This window comes from Electrophorus electricus, chromosome 25 (genome assembly GCF_013358815.1).
Source record: "Electrophorus electricus isolate fEleEle1 chromosome 25, fEleEle1.pri, whole genome shotgun sequence".
In the NCBI taxonomy this organism is placed as follows: Eukaryota; Metazoa; Chordata; class Actinopteri; order Gymnotiformes; family Gymnotidae; genus Electrophorus; species Electrophorus electricus.
The window spans coordinates 981,330-1,000,244 of record NC_049559.1 but is presented as its reverse complement, the minus strand read 5'-3'; the positions used below and the strand labels follow the sequence as shown (position 1 = coordinate 1,000,244).

General features: G+C 41.9%; 2 protein-coding genes across 11 annotated transcripts in view; both read left to right on the top strand.

The window, feature by feature from the left end:
• Positions 1-13,551, top strand: part of clasp1a (cytoplasmic linker associated protein 1a) — a 55,881-nt gene extending 42,330 nt beyond the window's left edge. For 9 of the 10 annotated variants that reach the window (XM_035522775.1, XM_035522779.1, XM_035522782.1 and 6 more), the window contains 10 exons: positions 148-294; positions 658-764; positions 2,510-2,657; positions 2,967-3,207; positions 5,660-5,716; positions 6,188-6,360; positions 6,770-6,898; positions 7,866-8,072; positions 8,468-8,584; positions 10,744-13,551. In XM_035522775.1, coding sequence (XP_035378668.1) covers positions 148-294; positions 658-764; positions 2,510-2,657; positions 2,967-3,207; positions 5,660-5,716; positions 6,188-6,360; positions 6,770-6,898; positions 7,866-8,072; positions 8,468-8,584; positions 10,744-10,830 — 1,413 coding nt within the window. In that variant the 3' untranslated portion in view covers positions 10,831-13,551. The remainder of the gene's footprint in view (positions 1-147; positions 295-657; positions 765-2,509; positions 2,658-2,966; positions 3,208-5,659; positions 5,717-6,187; positions 6,361-6,769; positions 6,899-7,865; positions 8,073-8,467; positions 8,585-10,743) is intronic. The other variant, XM_035522780.1, reaches the window with a different exon arrangement.
• Positions 13,552-15,159: 1,608 nt separating this feature from the next.
• tfcp2l1 (transcription factor CP2-like 1) lies at positions 15,160-18,305 on the top strand. The gene is given in 9 exon segments (XM_035522687.1): positions 15,160-15,190; positions 15,272-15,331; positions 15,889-15,937; positions 15,939-15,987; positions 16,125-16,219; positions 16,221-16,275; positions 16,597-16,628; positions 16,630-16,705; positions 18,168-18,305. Coding segments are annotated over 9 exon segments (585 nt in total).
• Positions 18,306-18,915: the final 610 nt, after the last annotated feature.

Below are 18,915 nucleotides of genomic sequence, written 5' to 3'. Positions count from 1 at the left end.
GGTACTGGAGGAAAAACACAACTTTTTTGAGAATTGTACCTTTCTATGTGGAATGTCTCTTGCTTTGTGAGAAACCCCTTGCATGTCGATTTCTTCCTGAGCTCTCTGAGGTCTGATCTCTGATGCTGTGCACTCTGTGTTGTTTAGGCTGCCCAGGTGGTGCTGATCTCTCTCTTTGAGCTGAACACACCCGAGTTCACCATGCTCCTTGGAGCTCTGCCCAAAACATTCCAGGATGGAGCCACCAAGCTGCTGCACAGCCACCTGAAGACCTCCAGCACCCCAGCTGGAGTGGTAAATGCCACACTCCTCTGGCTTCGCTCCTGTGCTCTCCTGTGGCCAGCCATTATTCAGCCTGCCACAGATGCTCTGTACCTGTAGAGTCAGATTATACAGATTATACTGTGAGATGCACCGTCATCATTATATAGTCACTTTTTGAGGGCGCCAAGAACGGATCGCACGTCTTTCCTGTCTTTGAGTTTAATTATTACTGTACATTATATCATTGTAAAAGTCACAAACTTGGTAGGTGTTCAGCTATGCCATTATGATGTGTTTTATGTGTTTGTGTTAATTTTTTTAGTATGTATGTTTGGGTTTTTTTTGTGTATGGATGTAAACATAGTTCATCATCTTCCTCTGTCTTGTTTACAGAGTTCTCCTAGCAACACCATTGGGCGCACGCCACCCCGGCATCCGTCCAGCAGGGCGAGCCCTCTCACGTCCCCCACAAACTGTTCCCATGGTGGCCTGTCGCCCAGGTAACCCGAATGTTCATTCTGACCTCGCCATCCCACTAATGCATGATTGCGCTGTGGGCATGGGAGTCTGGTAGACGCTCACTTCAAATCCCGGCCTCTTGCTTTTCAGTCTCTCTCATGCTAACCTTTACTGACCTGAAAATAAATGTTAGTTGCAGTATTGCTTTCTTGAAAAGTCCTTCAAAACCCTAAAACTGTACTCTAGTTGTGGTTGAGATGGCCACTCGTCTGTCGTCTGTCACTCGTCTGTCGAGCCACAGACGTTCAGCATGCGTAATCTAGCTACGGTGTATTGGATTTGTCAGATGTTCTTCTTGTACAGTTGCATTTTAAGGTCTTAAGGTAGCGAGTGATGAGTCACCATTGACTCCAGCTCTAAGTAGAGTCGCGATGAAAGCCCTGAACCTAGATGACAGTTTATGGGTTTCTTGTCCATTCTAAATCTCTCTTGGTCTCGTACTGCTAACCTCAGCATTCCAACCACTATTTTTCTCTTGGTTCCTCTCCGCTCCTCTCCTTTATTCTCTCCTCTTGTGTGTTTTCTGTGCCCCTCTCCTGCCCCGTTCTCTCCCTCTCTGGCTGTTCTTTGGCCACAGTCGGTTGTGGGGTTGGAGTGTCGATGGGTTCTCAAAGCACCCCGCTCCCCCTCCTCCTCACCCCTCACTCCCTGCCGCCCCCTCGCTCAGGGCCCTCCGCTGCGCACTCTCACCCAGGTAACCCAGTCACTAGCCTATCGCTGCGAGGAGGGGCGGCACAGGTGCACAGACCCCACCCACTCAGGACAGGACCCATCAGAAAATGACCTCAGGCTTTTTAGTCGTTCCTTAAGAATTTTGGCTCGCAGAGGTGGCAAGCCTTCTAAAAGACCATAGGAGTGTTGTTTTATATATGTAATATGTTGGTCTACTCAGTGTCGTATTGTAGCTGCAGGCCCGTACTGTGAGATGCATAGTATGTTCGTGATCTTCAGAACTTGCTCTACCATGCAATAAGTCCTCTACAGTACATCGCTATAATAATTTGTCAAGATAGAATTTAGGATCCTTTGACTTTGTACACCTAATTGCAGATTTATGACTACTTGTATCTTTAATATGCGTTTTAAGGATAACGGTACATTTGACAATGCAAGTGCTTTATATTGAGCTTTTAGGAATTATGCGTGTATCTTGTTTGCAGTTTAGGTCTACTGTGATGACCCAGGTTGGTACTTTGTAATGGTTAACTAACTGACTGGTTGTATATCTTGAAAGAATCACCATGCTGTATTTGAGCAGCATTTTTGCTTACAACTTGCTGAATGCCAGTCACATTGAAGAGGCACTGAATTGCACAACCAATTGGAAAGGCAGGATTGCAGAAAATGATTAGTTTGGGTTTTCCTTTTTGCATGATTGGCCTGCCCTTGCATGATTTTAGGGGCGACACTGCTTGTCACAGCTCAACTTATGTTGAAGGACCCAAGATTTCATCTGTAAATAGAACTGAGTGTTAATAACTTTAATGCATTATAGTTTCATAGCTTTCATAGCATAGAAACATTGAAAAACACACAGGACGTGCATGTTCCGTTTCTGTTTGCCGTGTTTGCGGTCGACAGTGTGCGCAGCGTTCGCGTCTCTCGCTCTCTGGTTCCTCACCCCCAAGGCCAAAGTGTCGCCAGTGCCGCTGGCTTTGCGTGGAAGCTCCGCGTGCACTCGGTGCAACCCTGATCACCCTCCCTCCCCTTCTCTTCTGCCGTACAGCCTGCTGGAGTACGACATGGAGAACATGAACTCGGACGAGATCTACAGCTCGCTGCGTGGCGTGACCGAGGCCATCCAGAGCTTTAGCTACCGTAGCCAGGAAGACCTGAACGAGCCCATCAGACGTGAATGCAAGAAGGATGATGCCGTAAGCTCTCTTAGAGAGGTTTCCTCATACAGGACATTTACTACCTACCCTTTTGATCGCTGGTGTGCGTACGGCGTCCAAATTTTGTTTCTTTAGTTCCGCATTGAAACTCCAAAGCTAAATCAAACAACACACCACGTGCTTGCTATATATATATATATGTTTCTACAATATTTTAGTTTAATGTTATGCAATCGAAGCATTACCACATTCCAGCAACAGCTCTGGCAACACACGTGCGATTTGTTTATGCATTGATCACTTTTTCTCGGATCGAAAGCATCTTTTTTTTTCTTCTTCTTGCTCCAGGTTGGGAGAGAAGCTGCGTCCCCCGGGTGCGATGCTCGCTTGGGCTTGGACGTGGTGGACGGAGGCCGAACCGCCCTGGACAATAAGACCTCCCTGCTAAACACACCCTCTCCCCGTGCTTTCGCTGGGCCCAGGACACGCGAGTTCGCGCCTTACGGCTACGGAGAAACAATCGGTGGTTATGATAAGAGTGCTCTAAAAGAGGCCGTCTTCGACGACGATGTGGAGCAGTTCCGTGACTGTGAGTTTGAGCCCTGCCATCGATTCATTTCTGCCACGCTCACCTCGTCTGTCCCACATCATTTCATACCAGAGTATTGTCGTCACCGTGTGTATTAATGAAAGCGCAGCTAGATATTCTACAATTAAAATGGTTCGAACGCAGTAGAGGGTAATATCGGACGTTGAAACATCCCTTATACCGGCTCAGAGAAGGCACATGCTGTACAGGTTTTGAGCTCCTGGGTCAGGGTTTCAGGTTCATGTTTGCATTGGGTTAGGCCGACCAACAGAGCAGTACAGCTTTCACAGGTACAAACACTATTCATCACGTATTTATTAAGACTGCTAAACGTCAGTTGTGTATCGAGGGTGACCGTACAGCCAGTTTTTCTCTGAATTATCCTCTTTTTGGGACATAAAATGTGTCCGACCAGGATTTCTATGTTTGGGATTTGGCTTTCCTTTCATGTTGACGTTTGCTTTTAAAAGTTGTCATGCACTGTGAGGTTGTTTATATGTCCTGCCTTCCTGCATGCCACAATCAGTCGATAATGAACACGTCCTACATTCAACCATTGGTCAGACTGCTGCTCTGTGTGTGTGTGTGTGTGTGTGTGTGTGTGTGTGTGTGTGTGTGTGTGTGTGCGTGCACACTTCAAAGAAGCATAAGGCCAAAGAGGTGCATGAAGTTCACCTTGTATATGATCATTTGTATGGTGCCATAATCAGGCCTACAAATGACCAAACACAGCTGAGGGTTGAGTGTTTGTTTGCGATGTCTGTTTTGTCCTTGTACAGCATGTGACCAAACAGTTTGACATGCATCTTATTCCGCTCACACCCCTAATAGTTTAATAAGTGTCTAATAAAACAGAAATCTAAAAAGAAAAGGTGGAATTCTAGAAATGAGTCAGAGTTTGAGTGGAAATCTGTATTAGAATGGATTCCCACATGTGAATTGTTAAAAGGGCATTTTCGTATCTAAAATGGAGTAGGGAAGTATACCTGCGTACGTCAACTCCTGAAAAGGGTCTAGTGAAGTAGTGGGTTTTATGGAAACTGATTTTCGCTTATTCTATGACCATGAAATTAAATGCATCTTTTTTTTTAATACTGTACTTTAAAAAATATATATTTTATTTGTAAGTAACATCTGAATGGAGTAGATAATCTGGCCATGTAGACAAAGCAAATGTTAATGGTCAGGTAATTAAGCCTAATATGTTAAGTGGTTTGGTATACATCTTTTTTTGAAAATATGGACATCCTAGTTTAACAAGCTATGAAACCTCTTGCTATAGGACTAGAAATTAAGTGAATACAATGAATAAATTAAAGGCTACATTATAAATTAAGTTTTTTGAAAAAACACTTTGAGCTAGTTTCAGTGCCTAGCCTAAATGTTAATAAAACTTGCTTACTTTATATAAAGTAATTCATAAACTGATTTAATGCAGTGTATTGCCATGAGACGGCTTTGAAGCTACAATCAGAGTATGCTTGAGATCAAATGTTGCAGTGGTAGTTGCAGAGTACATGGAATTATTGGCTCCTGAAGGATGGAAAATGGACTAGAGTGGAGATTCAAGAAGAATCTTTCCCGATTAGGCCAGCCTGAATTCACACACTAAACCTGAACTGAAGGGGTGTAACGTGAGGGCACAGAAGGAATAAATGTTCAGGGTGAAAATCTCCAAAACAACAGGAAGATATGATGTATGACTTTTGGTTGCTCTAGTAGTTTTAAAAGGAATATAGCACGTCATTTTGGAAAACAGTTAAAAGTGAAACAGAGCCACTGGTTTCAGAATGAACATACGCAACATGTCTTGGTGAGAGATTTATCTTATTTGTCTCATATGATCAAGGTGGTAAAATCTAAGTATTTTGCCATTTGAAAAATACTCTATATACACACAGCTTTGACTGGTTTCTGTATCAATGCAATACCCCATTAGATAGACTAAACTTTTGCTATTGTATTGCTTAGCAACAAAAGCTGATTGGACTACATTTCCTGGTGGAAGAAGTGTGTTCGACTGATTATTTATCAAGAGCAATATTCAGCAAACACGGGTTCATTGCATCATATTGTTTTTGCAGCAGCTTTATAAAAGCAACAATCCACTTCGTCGTGCCCAAGGCGTCCTCGCCTGTGATGAAATCGCCTCACGTATGGCCTCCCACGGCTTATTGTTTTAGCGAACCGCAAATAAGACAGCTTGCGCTGGAATGATCGAGGATGTAGTGGAAGGCTGGGCTGGGGATTTTTAATTTTTTAATGGAGGAAAAGGGGTCGATTCAGAAGCCGTATGAAAAGCAGGAGCGCTTTTCAGCGCTCCTCAGGGAGCGGAGGTGGGCAGGTGTTGTGCGTTTCACAGAGTGTTTGTCATCACGAGTCCTGCTGTCCTCTCCTGTTCCTTCCCCGTTCCTCTCCTACCTGCTCCCCTCTGCTCCCCTCTCCTCTACAGGCCGTCGGCAGGAGACTGCTGAGAACAGGATGGTGCTCTCCAAGGGCTTTGCTCCTGGTAAAGGCCTGCACATTAGAATAAGAAATTACTGCATCCTGTTTTAACATCAAGGCATTTGTGTTTCCTCCCACCAGACATGTTCATTTCCATGTTTCCCATTTTTTAACTCTTCTGAATGGCATGGCTTCTGAAAAGTTCTACCAGTGGCATCTTTATGCTTGACTCACTAACATAATGCCGTTTTAAAGTTTGAACGTTACTGTCCTAACATTAGCAAGTGTTTTCTGCTCCTTATGTCGTTGCTCTGTGCCATGGGTGAAAACTAACAACCCACAAATGTCTGTACAGAAGTTAATAATGCATAGCGGAACAACAAATAATGCTTGCAAAAGAATCGAAGAAAATCTTAATCCAAAAACCATTAAAAATGAAATGTTGTCAAGCGTGTTCATCTCAGCTTTATGGAATGTCAGTGCTACCTCAGTCTACAATCAGAGCTCTACATGTCCTGTCTTCTGGATCTCTCAGATCTGGTGGCAGACCTGCTGAAGGAGTTGTCCAATCACAATGAGCGGGTGGAGGAGAGGAAGGCAGCGCTGGTGGAGCTTCTGAAGATCACACGGGAGGACAGCCTGGCTGTGTGGGACGAGCACTTCAAAACCATCCTGCTGCTGTTGCTCGAGACGCTCGGAGACAAAGATGTGAGACGTCTCCCAAACCGCTGTGGTGCCGTGACTCTGGTTCCACTCTTAGACTTCTGGCAGCATGCGACCTGTAGCTTGTTTTACAAATTCTGTGCAAGAGAGAAAAGACAAACCATGTTGATTCCAATATGAAAAAAATGTGCATGGAGTATTACTTATAAAGTTTTAAAAAGCTTTACTTCTGCGCTACAGGGCTATTAACACCTTTCATTTGTCATTTTTTCGGCAAAAATTAGATGGATGTAGAATCCCCCCCCCCCCCCCCCCCCCCCCCCCAAAAAAAAAAGGATTTAATTTCATTTTCGTTCACTCACTTGCATTGTGGTGCTTCAGTGACATTTAGTCACTGTATGACTGAAGCTTTGCTGTGCGTTCATGCGTTATTTTTCCTACTTTTCTCTGAAAGCACACCATCCGGGCCTTGGCTCTGAGAGTGCTTAAGGAGATATTGAGGAGTCAGCCTGCCCGCTTCAAGAACTATGCAGAACTCACCATCATGAAGACATTAGAGGCTCACAAAGACTCCCACAAGGAGGTTAGAAAATGTTTTTTTTTTTCTTTCACTGTTATCTTTGTTGGTCATCAACTTATCTTCAACATCTATTTAAAGTGATTTGACATATCACAAAGACAGACACCCCCTGAAGAAGAGCATAGTGTGATGGAGACTGACACTCTGGAAGGGGTGGGTGGGTGTGCGTGCGTGCGTGTGTGTGTTCTGGCTGCTGTGTCAGAGCTCTTTTGGTCTCGTGGTAAGAGCACACGTTTGTCACCTAAAATACCTGTGGGATCGAGAGCAGGTCTGGTTTCTGCTCTCAGCCTTCATCACAAGCGCATGTTACCATACTTTAACACAGCATTCATTTAACTTCTGCATATCGACTTGTCTGATCAACTTCATCATCCACAACACCTCTAGCCTTACTCAAACTATTTTCTTCTCAGTGAGGATCCTAAAACTGAAGATATTAAAAGGCCTTAAGGGAGCGGGAACACAGCCAACTTTAAAGAGCCTGTTGCCATTTTCCAAAAACATAAGAACCCCTCATTCATAAGCAACCAGACGAATTCAAGGTCGTCTTTTCTCAGAAGTCCATCCAATGCCTACTGGTCTCTCTTAATTCCAATGAAAATCAAACACCTGTACCTGTGGAAACAGAACACCTTGATTACAGTTTATCTAAAGTAAGATGTGCACTATTTAGTGCCTAGAACAGATGAATAAATGGATGAACCAAAGGGCTCAGCACACCTGCCCTGAGGACCATAAACATAAACTTTAATTAATGTACTCGATGAGACCCAGTAAATAGAGGATGTTATCTGAAATCCACACGTGACACACAACCATCACTGATGGCTTAGGCTAACCTGCTGAGCTAATGTGTCTCGGTCTGGTAATGTTTTTGTTTTGTTTTTTTCGTCATATGAAGAACGCGTTGATGCGTACATCTAAAAAGGAAGGTGTGAGTGCATTTCCTCTGGTGCTCTGCTGTGTGCAGGTGGTGCGGGCAGCTGAAGAGTCTGCCTCCACCCTGGCTGGCTCCATCCACCCCGAGCAGTGCATCAAGGTCCTGTGTCCCATCGTGCAGACTGCAGACTACCCCATCAACTTGGCGGCCATCAAAATGCAGACTAAAGTCATCGAACGCATTTCCAAGGAGTTCCTCCATCAACTGCTGCCTGACATCATCCCTGGACTCTTACAAGTAGGTCTTTCCTGCATGTGTCTGCTTTTTACACGTCAAGGGTTTAAACACCTTAAAATTTATTTAATTTATATTAAGCTTCAAATGACCTACTTAACAGGCATATCATTCACAGTCAATACAGGGGGAAAAAATCCCCGCCATCCCTAAACCTTAATGTTGTCTCCTAAACCTTAATGTTGGTGGCTCCACAGTTTTAAAGTGCAGGTAATTCGATCTTTAGTAAATCTGGAGAAAATCGTCTCAGTGTTTACCGTATTGGTACGTTAACATTAGCATGTTCAGTGAGAATACTGCTGTGTTTGTGGCCAATTTGTTCTTTTCTGTATCACACTCCCTGAGCTACACTGCGAGTAGTGGAGTGTATAAGTGTGTGTGTGTGTGTGTGTCTGCAGGGCTACGACAACACAGAAAGTAGTGTTCGCAAGGCCAGTGTGTTCTGCCTGGTGGCCGTCTACTCTGTGATTGGCGAGGAGCTGAAGCCGCACCTGTCGCAGCTCACGGGTAGTAAGGTACCGGAGATTCTCATGCTCACCAGCTCAAAGTTCCACCTCCTATCCCAGTCCTCCCATCCAGACGGCCAGCTCCTTATCCATCTCCCTTTTGTTAATATACTTACCCTTCGATTTCTGCCTTCTCCCAGTGTTGGGAGCGTCAGTCTTATTTGCCCCGGTTTAATGCAGCTTGGTTTTGAATGGCAAGGTTGCAGGGAGGGGAAGGTTTTAGTCCGACCTGCAGCGATGTTGACCATGCTGAGCAGCCGAGCCGTGCAGCAGTAGCTGGTTTGAGTTAGGCAAGTGGGCTTCCGTACCTTGGAGGCGACTCTAAGCATTCTTAGAGATTGATGGGTGCAGCAATTTTTTAGAAAGAAAATTGTGATTTTTAATTTTTGATTTTTTTTTAAATTTAATTTAATTCTTTTCTCCTGGAAGTTTTAACTTAAAGCATAAGCCTCAGTATGTGTTCATGGCAAAAGCGATATGGAGAGAATCATTTGTAGGACTGGGTGCTGAAGTTTGTGTTGCAAAAAGTGTTAAGCAAACCAATTTGTTTGAAAAACACCAAAAAAGCATCCCTATGTTCAGTGCACTCACTAATGATTACAATTATTGTTTTAGCAAATAGTATAATGACCATATATAATTGTTTCTCAGTCTCTTTATTAAAATACAAATACAGGAAATACATATGCTGTATTAAAAAACAAAATACAAATACCAGAAACAGCTTCTGTAGGCTGTAGTGGCAAGTATGTAGTGTGACCTCCCGTTACACTTGAGCAATAGCAGGAACATCGCTCTCTTATATCAGAAGATTACTTCAGAAAGTGCCCAAGCTAGTTCAAGATGTGCTTAGCACCAAGGGGGGGGTGTCACCTCACACTATATACTGACTTGTGCCTGTGAAGCCATTTTGTTCTAAAAAATGTTTTTGTTAATTTTAAATGTGTTTTATTTCCTATATTTTTTGTTTCCCTACATTTTGCTTGTTAATAAATAGACTGAGAAACCATTATATATGGTTATTATACCACTGCTAAAACAACTAATCTGTCGGTGGCCTACATGCTTTTACACAGTACATTGTAAATACAGCTGACAAATTTGAGCCCATGCACAGAATGGTGAGATCTGGCTCCTTGTTATGCAAAGATAATGGCAGCATATTTTTCAAAAGTAGATGCTGCCTCGCCACTCATTACACTCAGACCTGGTGACACATACGATAAAACACTGAATTAAGCTGCATCTAAATGAGTCCATAAAATCCTGGTTTCTGTAACTACGCATTACTTTGAAAACGACTAGATTTAAAATCTAATGAAACCTGGGCTTTTGCCTTGCTGTTCATGGCAATTATGATTTTCTGGTAATATTTAGGTTGTCAGATAAGACTGAGCGTGGATGTCTAAGTGAACTTAGAAAAAAAATCTTAACATGCAAGTTTCTCCCCCATGTGTTCAAATTAGATCTGTAGATCTGTTGTGCGTTTGCCTTTACCAGAACTGTGAAGTCTGCAACTTAAATGCTCAAGATATCAATTTCAAGATTTTTTATTTTTGCAGCCACCTTAAGACTATACCACATGATTTGGTTGTTTTCTGTGATATTGAATCTTTCAAACAAACATCTATATCCATTTTATACACAATACTTACGTTCACCTGAATTAGCCTTTTTGGACACCAAAGTGCTGTAACTCTAAAATGCCAAAAGTAAAAGATTATTCTTTACACATTTTAGAAATAATGCACCATCCGTGTATTATTAAAACACTTGCATTGCACAGCAAAATTTGCATTCAGTTTTTTTTGTGGTGAAGAAGGGGCCGTGTAAGGTCCCTTTTTAAAGCTTCATGAGCTCGTCAGTTTGGCATCGTGCCACAGTGATTGTGCTCAAAGACGCCGTGCCTTCCACTTCCGGGGTGCTGGCTGCAAGGAAGAAGCGTTCCTTCTCTCAAGGCTCTTTGTTGGGAATCATTCGTGGCTCTCTTGAGCTGGCAGTGGTCAGTGCGTGCGCTTCTTGTTTCTTCCATGGCTGTGCTCCTCGTTTGGGCGTGGCTGTCTAGGATGCTGAGCAAGCTCTAAGCAATCCCTTTCTCCCTCTGATGCTGATGGCTGCTGTTTCAGTCGGTGTGTGTGTGTGGCCCATATGCTCTGTTCTCTCCGCAGATGAAGCTGTTGAACTTGTACATCAAAAGAGCCCAGACCACCAACAGCAACAGCAGCAGCTCGTCGGACGTGTCTTCACACAGCTAGCCCCCGCGTGTCCAGGGCCCTGCACTCACGAGTGGGAACTTGGCTGTGCCTACACTACACTGCTGTTCCTCTCTTACTGCTTTGACATCTTTCTTTGTCCATATTACGTTGCCATCTGTTATACTTCTGTGGGTTGTTCTACACATTTCTGGCGATTTCCTTCACAGTTTCTCTCTTTTTTTAAAATGTTATTTTCCACTGGATTATACGGATCAGCTCTTCCTTGACTGGCATCGGTTTCTAGGTTAATTGTATTTTCTGTTTTAAAGCGTAGACTTTCTTCATCTCTGAAGAAATGTCTTCATATTTAAATCTTGACAAGTCTTGATATTTAAATTTAATAATGCAGTGGTTTTTTTTTCTTCCCCAAATCAGTAGCGTTTAGTTACATTGTTTGTTTAATTGCATATGACCGCACCATTTGGAGGGACCGATTTAAATGGGGATCAGCTGTTTGTCAGATGTTTCACTTGAATCTCAGTGATGGAGGATCATTTGGCTGGCCGAGTGATTTTAAGTATAATCATAAGAAAAGATGAAGCGTCATTGGTTCAGCTTAAATGACAACCAAAAAAATGTAGAACAAAATGTGGACCTTTGTTTCCATTAGTATCCGAACAGCACAGAAACTATTATGGAAAAACTTTTATCTTCAGATTTTGTTTTATGTGTGTTATCGAAGGCCGTTTTAAAGTGTATGAAGTTGTATTATATTGAGTTGCTTTACTTAAGATGTGAAAAATCTTTTTTTTTTTTTTTTTAATGTTTTGTTTTTTAAGTGTTTATGGTCAGTTATGCTTCTGCCATAGTGGCACCAGTCCACATGATGGAACAAGAGAAACTACTGAATGTAGTTGAATCCTCCAAGTCCTCCCAGGATTTTCCATATCTGTAGAAAATGTAGAGGAAATATTCTGCATAAAATGTTGGTCAAATCACATGTAAACAGCCCACACTGGAAATGCTCTTGCAAAAAAACAACAACAAAAAAAAAAGACTTAAAAAAATGGCAGAGCACAAAGTGGCAGAATCTTTGACTGATTCTGTAGAACCACGATGACGAGTCCAACACAGCTTTGTGCAGCTCTTGATCTGTATAAGAATGGAGCGGATATGGTTTAGGAACTGAAGTTCTGGCCTGATCACAATGATGCGTTAATTCATCAGTGTCAGCAGATACCCAAAATATTTTTCAGCAACAGTTGAAAGAAAAGGCTGCACACGTTATTCCTACATTCATAATACAAGCTCATGGACTCTCCTGTTATTGACAGCAACAGCAGTTTCTTTTCAAATCTCTTTAAAGCCATGGTTAACACACATTTCAATGTCGAATCCTGGGTGGAAAACAGATAGTTTAAGAAAACGTTTTGAACAAAATGACAATCTGAAATGTAAATTGTTTTCAAAACACTAAGTCGTAAAGAGCTGGATGAAATATTTGTTTGTACGAGCCATAAGTGTAATCAAGTTACATATGAGGCACACAGGTTCACAGCCACTTGACTTTAATACACCGAAAGGAAACTGCAGAGCTTGACGAGTTTTATTTGAGTAAGAAAAAGAGAATCTCAGTTAAAGGACTTTACCATTCCCACCAATACCTAAACCAAGTACAGAATGTTAAAGTTTATAATAACCTTTAATGCTTACATAAAAACGTACTGCTTATTGAACTTAACAGATTTAAACAATTTCAGTGGTCCATGTTTTGAGGATGGCGAACACTACTAGGTCTTTTAGTTCTCATAGTATGTTTAGTCCACTCTGTTGAGTGTGCACTCTTAAATGTGAAAGCAGTGCTGTAAATACAGCGCATGGCCCGATGCCCTGTGAAATCCCATTCGATTGGCACTAATTATATCTTCCCTTCCTCTGTGCAGCTTTTGCTATCAGGTGTTTTTTGTACATAAATTTCAGTCATCCCCATTTTCTCTAACAAAAAAAGAGCAAAACTCTTGGGTTTTGCAACTTTTGCATGTTAGCAAATAGCCTGCATGCAACAGATCACGCTGCACTGAAGCGAGTCGCCTTGCTGCTGATATAGACAGCCTGCTTCTTCAGTAGCGTGGCCGGTCTGTAAATACAGTGTTGTTGGGTTTCCCTTTTTTTTTTTTTTTCTTTTTTTTTTTTTTTTGGGAGGTAACCAAGTACAAAATTCAAATAGGACTCAATGACTCTACCAAACGTTCATGTCTGTTCCTCCATGCACATGACCATAATAACATTGAAGGACAGGCAGGGAGGGAAATCATCCTAGATTTCATGTGATACTGCATACAGGGCATGTGGCTTTTTACAAAGGTACACTGTGTGTGCGTGCCTTGGTAATATGAGACTTCTCTTTGAATGGCCATGAACTGATTCAGAACATGGGCCATAGAAAAATCTTTAATATTGTTTGAACTAGGGTCCAATTTAAAAGGAGCCACCTTTGAAGTTTAACACTGCGAGTATTAGCTTTAAGTCCACCAGTGGGTCTCTTGATAATCTGTGGAAATATGGAGGCACAGACAGTATTTCAACAAATTGTTCTGTTATAATTTTTGTTTTGTCATGTAATGCTCATATCTGTATTTATACATTTATTTTATTCTATCATGACAACTGTACAGTTGTGGTTTTTGGGTTTTGTTTTTTTTCCCATTTTTAAGGGCCACCAGTGATCGATTTGCAACCGAAGTCTGTTTTGCCCTAGAAATAAACCAACCTGAAAGTTTATCCTTTGTTGCTTCATTATTCTATGGCAAATTTTAAAAAAGTAATCAAATTTGCATGAATGTGGAGTATGGAGAATATGAATGAATGAATCTGTGCTTACTGTTGTGGTCTTAAACCAGTTTACCTTGTTAATATTATCACCACCGCGTGAAGGTTTTCCTTGCAATGCAGGCAATACCCTTGCCTAACAGCTGGCCAAAAATTCTCAAATGCTAAAACGCACAGAAAACACACTACATCTAAAAACACTGACGCATAAAGCCTCAATGACAGCGATTTATTGGTGTAATTTTTAGAGTTTTTTTTGTTTGTTTACAGTTTTGATATACATGTTATTAGTTTGTAATTGTTTTTTGTGATTATGCAACCTGTTGGAGCTGTTCCCGCCATCAAAAGCAGAGACATGCTAATGAGAGTGACGTTACGCGAGACTAAAATGCCTTAGACGCCTCATCTCTGTCGGGTCGGTGTACCGTCCTGGTCCGATTTTAAGGCTCTTAAAAGGGAGAACTGGAGACCATGCTGTACTGGCGCACTCAGCCTGACATTTATTACCAAAGGGCGCCATCACATAAAGTGAGTGTGTAAGTAATTTAAATGGCACAACGGTTCAACTAAGTTGGAAGGTTGTAAAATTTTTCCCCTTTATTTGTATGTGTTGTATAACTGAGGATTTGTAAAACTAGGAAACCATGTCTTTCAATGATGGCTGAAACATTTAGTTTTGTCTAGTTTGCAGATTTTAAAACATCCTTCGGAAGCCTCTTGGACCTGTTTTTGTTTTTTCTAGGTCAAAGATAGAAAACCCATACAAATATCATCTTTCTTTTTCTTCTCATAAAGGTCTATAGGCTGCAGGACTTCCAAAGAACTGGGCATTACTGACTTCGATATTTGATGCGGTTCAAGCCAGGTCAGAAGAACGGCATAACTTTGGCTCTGTAATGATTTTGGATCTTTTGATGTGGGTTTATTCCGTTATTTTTCTCTGCCAGGGAAACGGTAGCCCCGCTCATTAGGTATGGGGGGGGTAAGCAACAAGCAGCTGGGGCTGCCCCCGCTTCAGTACGTCCTCTGTGCAGGCCACCTCGCCAGTTGTCAGACTACACGAGGAAACAACACTGACTTGCTTAAATCAAGGTGCGACACGTTTCTCATGTGCTTTGCTCTTCGGTAACGAGCATAAGCCTGGGACCGTCAAAAAAATCCAGTATTGCAGTTCTTAAGGAGGGTAGAAGGTTTGTGTTCATGATGGCAAATTAGATTATATTTATGGACCGAGCAGATCCAGGGCCAGCCAGATAAACGATAAAATGACCTAATTTCCCATGAACTATGAAATCACCGCATTGTGTGTGGATTAATATGTGCTTTTTGCTGTGACTTTTTCATGACTAATGAATAAAAGTAAGAAAGTGTAAGTAAAAATGTTGTACTAATTGTGGTTCACTCAGGCCATCTTCACCCATACCATGGAGAGGTTTAGGTAAATGAAATGCTCCATGTTCTTTTGCTGTTCTGTTAAAAAATATTCATTATGGTACATATTTATGCGTACATTTTGACAGTTGTGTGATTTTATTCATTACTTAGCAGAAAACTAGTGGCATGTACACATATAAGCAGCAAACGTGTAAAGGTGGGTTGAAGGGTGTCGTCTCCGAGCCTTTCACTCGTTTCCTACTGTCTTTAAGTGTTTGTTCATTGGCTGGTTTGGCAGGAGATGGCCTGCCTGACCTCTTTCCACTTTGGGGGTTGAATGCCATCTTTGAGGATCTTGGTAGCATGTCCTCTTAATTACGAAGTCTATGCGTTTGTTTTCTGCTCTGGATCAGCTTGAAAACAGTTCTGCTTTTGAGTCGTGCACAGCTGTCATTTTTGAAATATTTAAGTTCTTTTGACACACAACACCTGCATGCATTGTTTTCACTTTGAAAGCCAAACTAAACCCAGGTGCAGAACAGGTGGTTGCGCATGTAAAGATTTGTCTGTTTTGCTTTATTGTTGGGCACTAAACAAATGAACGTATAAAACGGTAACTAAAAAGCGCTATAGTGAAAATAGACCAATACAAGAAGCTCTTGTTGAATAACAAGAGTTGAATAAGTTATTCTGAGAGTTCTGTTTTCCTAGTGAATATGATGTTCATTTTAAATATACTAGATGTTTTTGAATGTACACTGTATATCCTTTGTATATAAAATAACGTAATATGTTGATGCAATATAGATTGGAAATAGTGCAGTTTCATCTGTAAAAATCAACACATTTCTCATTTTGCAAAGCATGAGAGCGGTGGTGTTCTATGCATAACGTGATTGTGTGTCTTTTCTTAAGATATTCCCCTCTCTGTGGGGTTAACAGAGCCCAGAACCCGCCCACTACACCGTGGAGTTCCTCTGGGATCCTGTCAAATGTGCTTCGGTATTCGTTCAGGTACAGTCCCTGTGTTCTTATCATGTCGCTACCAGTGATTTCCCTTCGGCCTTCTGTTTCTGCTGCTACCGGTAGCGGTGGGTTCACTGACATCTGCTGTACACCCCACAGTCCTGCGAGTGACATTCTGGTTTTAGGTCAATTGCATTAGCACAGAGTTCACAGCCAGGAAACGCGGAGGAAGGAATGGGGCTCCTTTCTGAATTCAGGTGGACACTTTCATTCCCAACAAGCGGGGAATACCTGGAGCATGTGCACGCCTCCAGCTGCCAGATCAAAGTCTTCAAGGTAAAGACGCATGAAAGGCTTTTTCTCCTTTCTCGTCATTTCAGTGACTGAATGGGGCAGAGGTATTCAAATCTGGTGATTGAATATTCTAACATCATAATATCTTTTTCAATATATATTGTAACATTGTAATATCCAGTAGTTGACGGAATAGTTAACACTAACAAGTAAACGGAGGGCAAAACATTGGCGAGACCCGGCACTAGAGGACTGAGAGTTGAATACTCTTGGTTTAGGATATTAGCTAATGCTTCAAGGAAAGTGTGATTGTTTTCCAAAGAGCATTGTGTCTGTGTTTGTGAAATTAAAACTCTCGTCCAGCCAAAAGGAGCAGATTGCAAACTCAAGACTGACAGAGAAAATTGAGAAAAAGAGTCTTCAGGATGGGGAAAAATATCAGCTATCCTATGAAACCACTATACTAACTGAGGTAAGACATCTCAAGTATATAAGCATATGAAGTATATCATCTCTGAGATTTATTTCAGTTTTGAGTGGTTGTAGGATTAACATTTAAAGATAAAAGTCACAGGATGGTTATCGGGGCCATATTAGCACAGCAGTACTAAGTAATACGGCACTAGTAATACGGGTAACAACATAATATTGTTGAAATGCTGGTCTTATCTAACCACTATCGATACCAACATTACTGTTCTTGGGTGCTCCTAAGGTTTCTTCCTTAATTCTGCTCAGGCAGTTTAGCTCATTAGTGATCCAGATTCATGCTTTGTAATGCTGCATTGTGATGTCTCATTTCAAAAGGGCTATATAAATACAGTTATTTAAGTTGTTCTACAAATATTTAGTATTAATATTCTGTATAGGCAGATGCATTTCGGGTTTGGCTGGTAAATGCCATGTCTCTGGCCATGCCATGTCACACCACTATCGCTGTTCGTCGGCTGGTAGATCCGATAGTTGTGTAGTCTAAAGAGCGCAAATACTACACGCTAAAGGCCAGTGGACGTCCAGTGGAGGCAAACAGGGCCCCGTCCATCACCTGCAGGAGATGCACTCTCGTGGCAATTCCCCTGATTCTTCCTTCCCACATAGGTAAGTCCTCTCCAGCATTAGCCATTTTTATGTGCCTTACTCAGTGCATCGCAAGACGTGGCACGTTTTATGGGGAAAAAAATGAATCGTCGTAGACCAAAGTTAAATTGTAATAATTTTATTTTCTTTGTAAACATAGAGAGACAAGTCTAAACACACTTGTACCAAACCAGCCCTTTTCACAGACAAAGCAAAAGCTTGTTAAATGTATCAATGAGTGGATTTTAGATTAGATTTTGTTTGTTTGCACATAAGATAATATTGTGTCTCTGTCTGGGTGTAATGTTGATTTGGTTTAATAAACAAGAAAAATGCTTGAGGATCAAAATGAAAGCCACAAACTTGATATAAACTAAAACAACTTGGTTTCACAAGCTGTAACTACCTGTGGCTTGTGGTTGGACAACTTAGCCACAAGTTGAAGAGTGTTTATAATTCAATATTTATATTTCTAAACAAAAATATCTGCATAATAATAAACAATCTAACTTGAGCTCTCCCTCCTTTTGACAAATTTGCAGAACCTATTCAACAAACCACCAGGGGGAGCCACTTCTGCTACTGTGCTCTGATGTAAATAGGATGCCCTTGCTGTATCTTTTTAGGCATGTTTTTGAAGCAACAGGTGGAACCTTAATAGCTCTTCTGCTGTTTGCCTTGAAGACGCATATACTGTCATTCTCCTCTCTGGAAACACAGGAGCGGCTTCACCAGAACAATTTCTCGACGTTCTGCAGGCTCTTCACTGACTTCTCAGGTACAGCTCAGCAGACTCCTTCATTACCGTGCTATAGCTTTCATGTTTTGTGTCTTTCGGTTTTCAAAGTCCATTTTAGAGACTAGGTTATTACCGTTGGGAGTCTGGTATAGCCGCTGATTCCCTTAACATGAGCAGAGATGATGTCGTTCAGATCTGCTGCCCTGCCGACAGCATCCGCCTGTTCGACACCATAAAAGGGAGGCCAGTCAACTAATTTTACCACAAACAGCTGTCCAAAGGCAGCATTAGTATTGTAAGACCTTAAACACGTATTCACTTAAGCATTTTACTACAACTCCGGCTGGCTCGTTTCACCCTAACCTTTGCCATTTGACCCGATTGCTGTGGTTGTCCTTGGGTGCATACAGTCACATCTCACTGTGTATGTGTCTCAGCAAAAGATCAGGAATCAGCTACGTGGCAGGCCAGCTTGTAATGATGTCACTACAGTCAAGTCATTCAGGAAATAGAAATGACAACTTATGACTCTGGGAATTGGCCAATTATCCATAGCACGACAGTTGGGCAGAAAATGAACATTTTCCTCAACGTTCTGTTCTGATCTTATTGGTGTTGATGCCTTCTACCTGGAGAAGTTAACTCTACTTGCGCTCACAGAGAAGCTAGCCAGTCTATATGGCGTTTCAGCACAGCAAATCTGCCGTGTCTACAGGCAGGGCCCGACGCGGATACACGTCTTGGTTTCCAGTGAGGACTGATGGTGTAGAAAGCAGGGCCATCTGGTCAACATCTCATCAAATGATTTCCCATTCTACCCTCAGTTAATCATTTAAACAAAATATGAGGTCAGTGGAAAAAAGGAA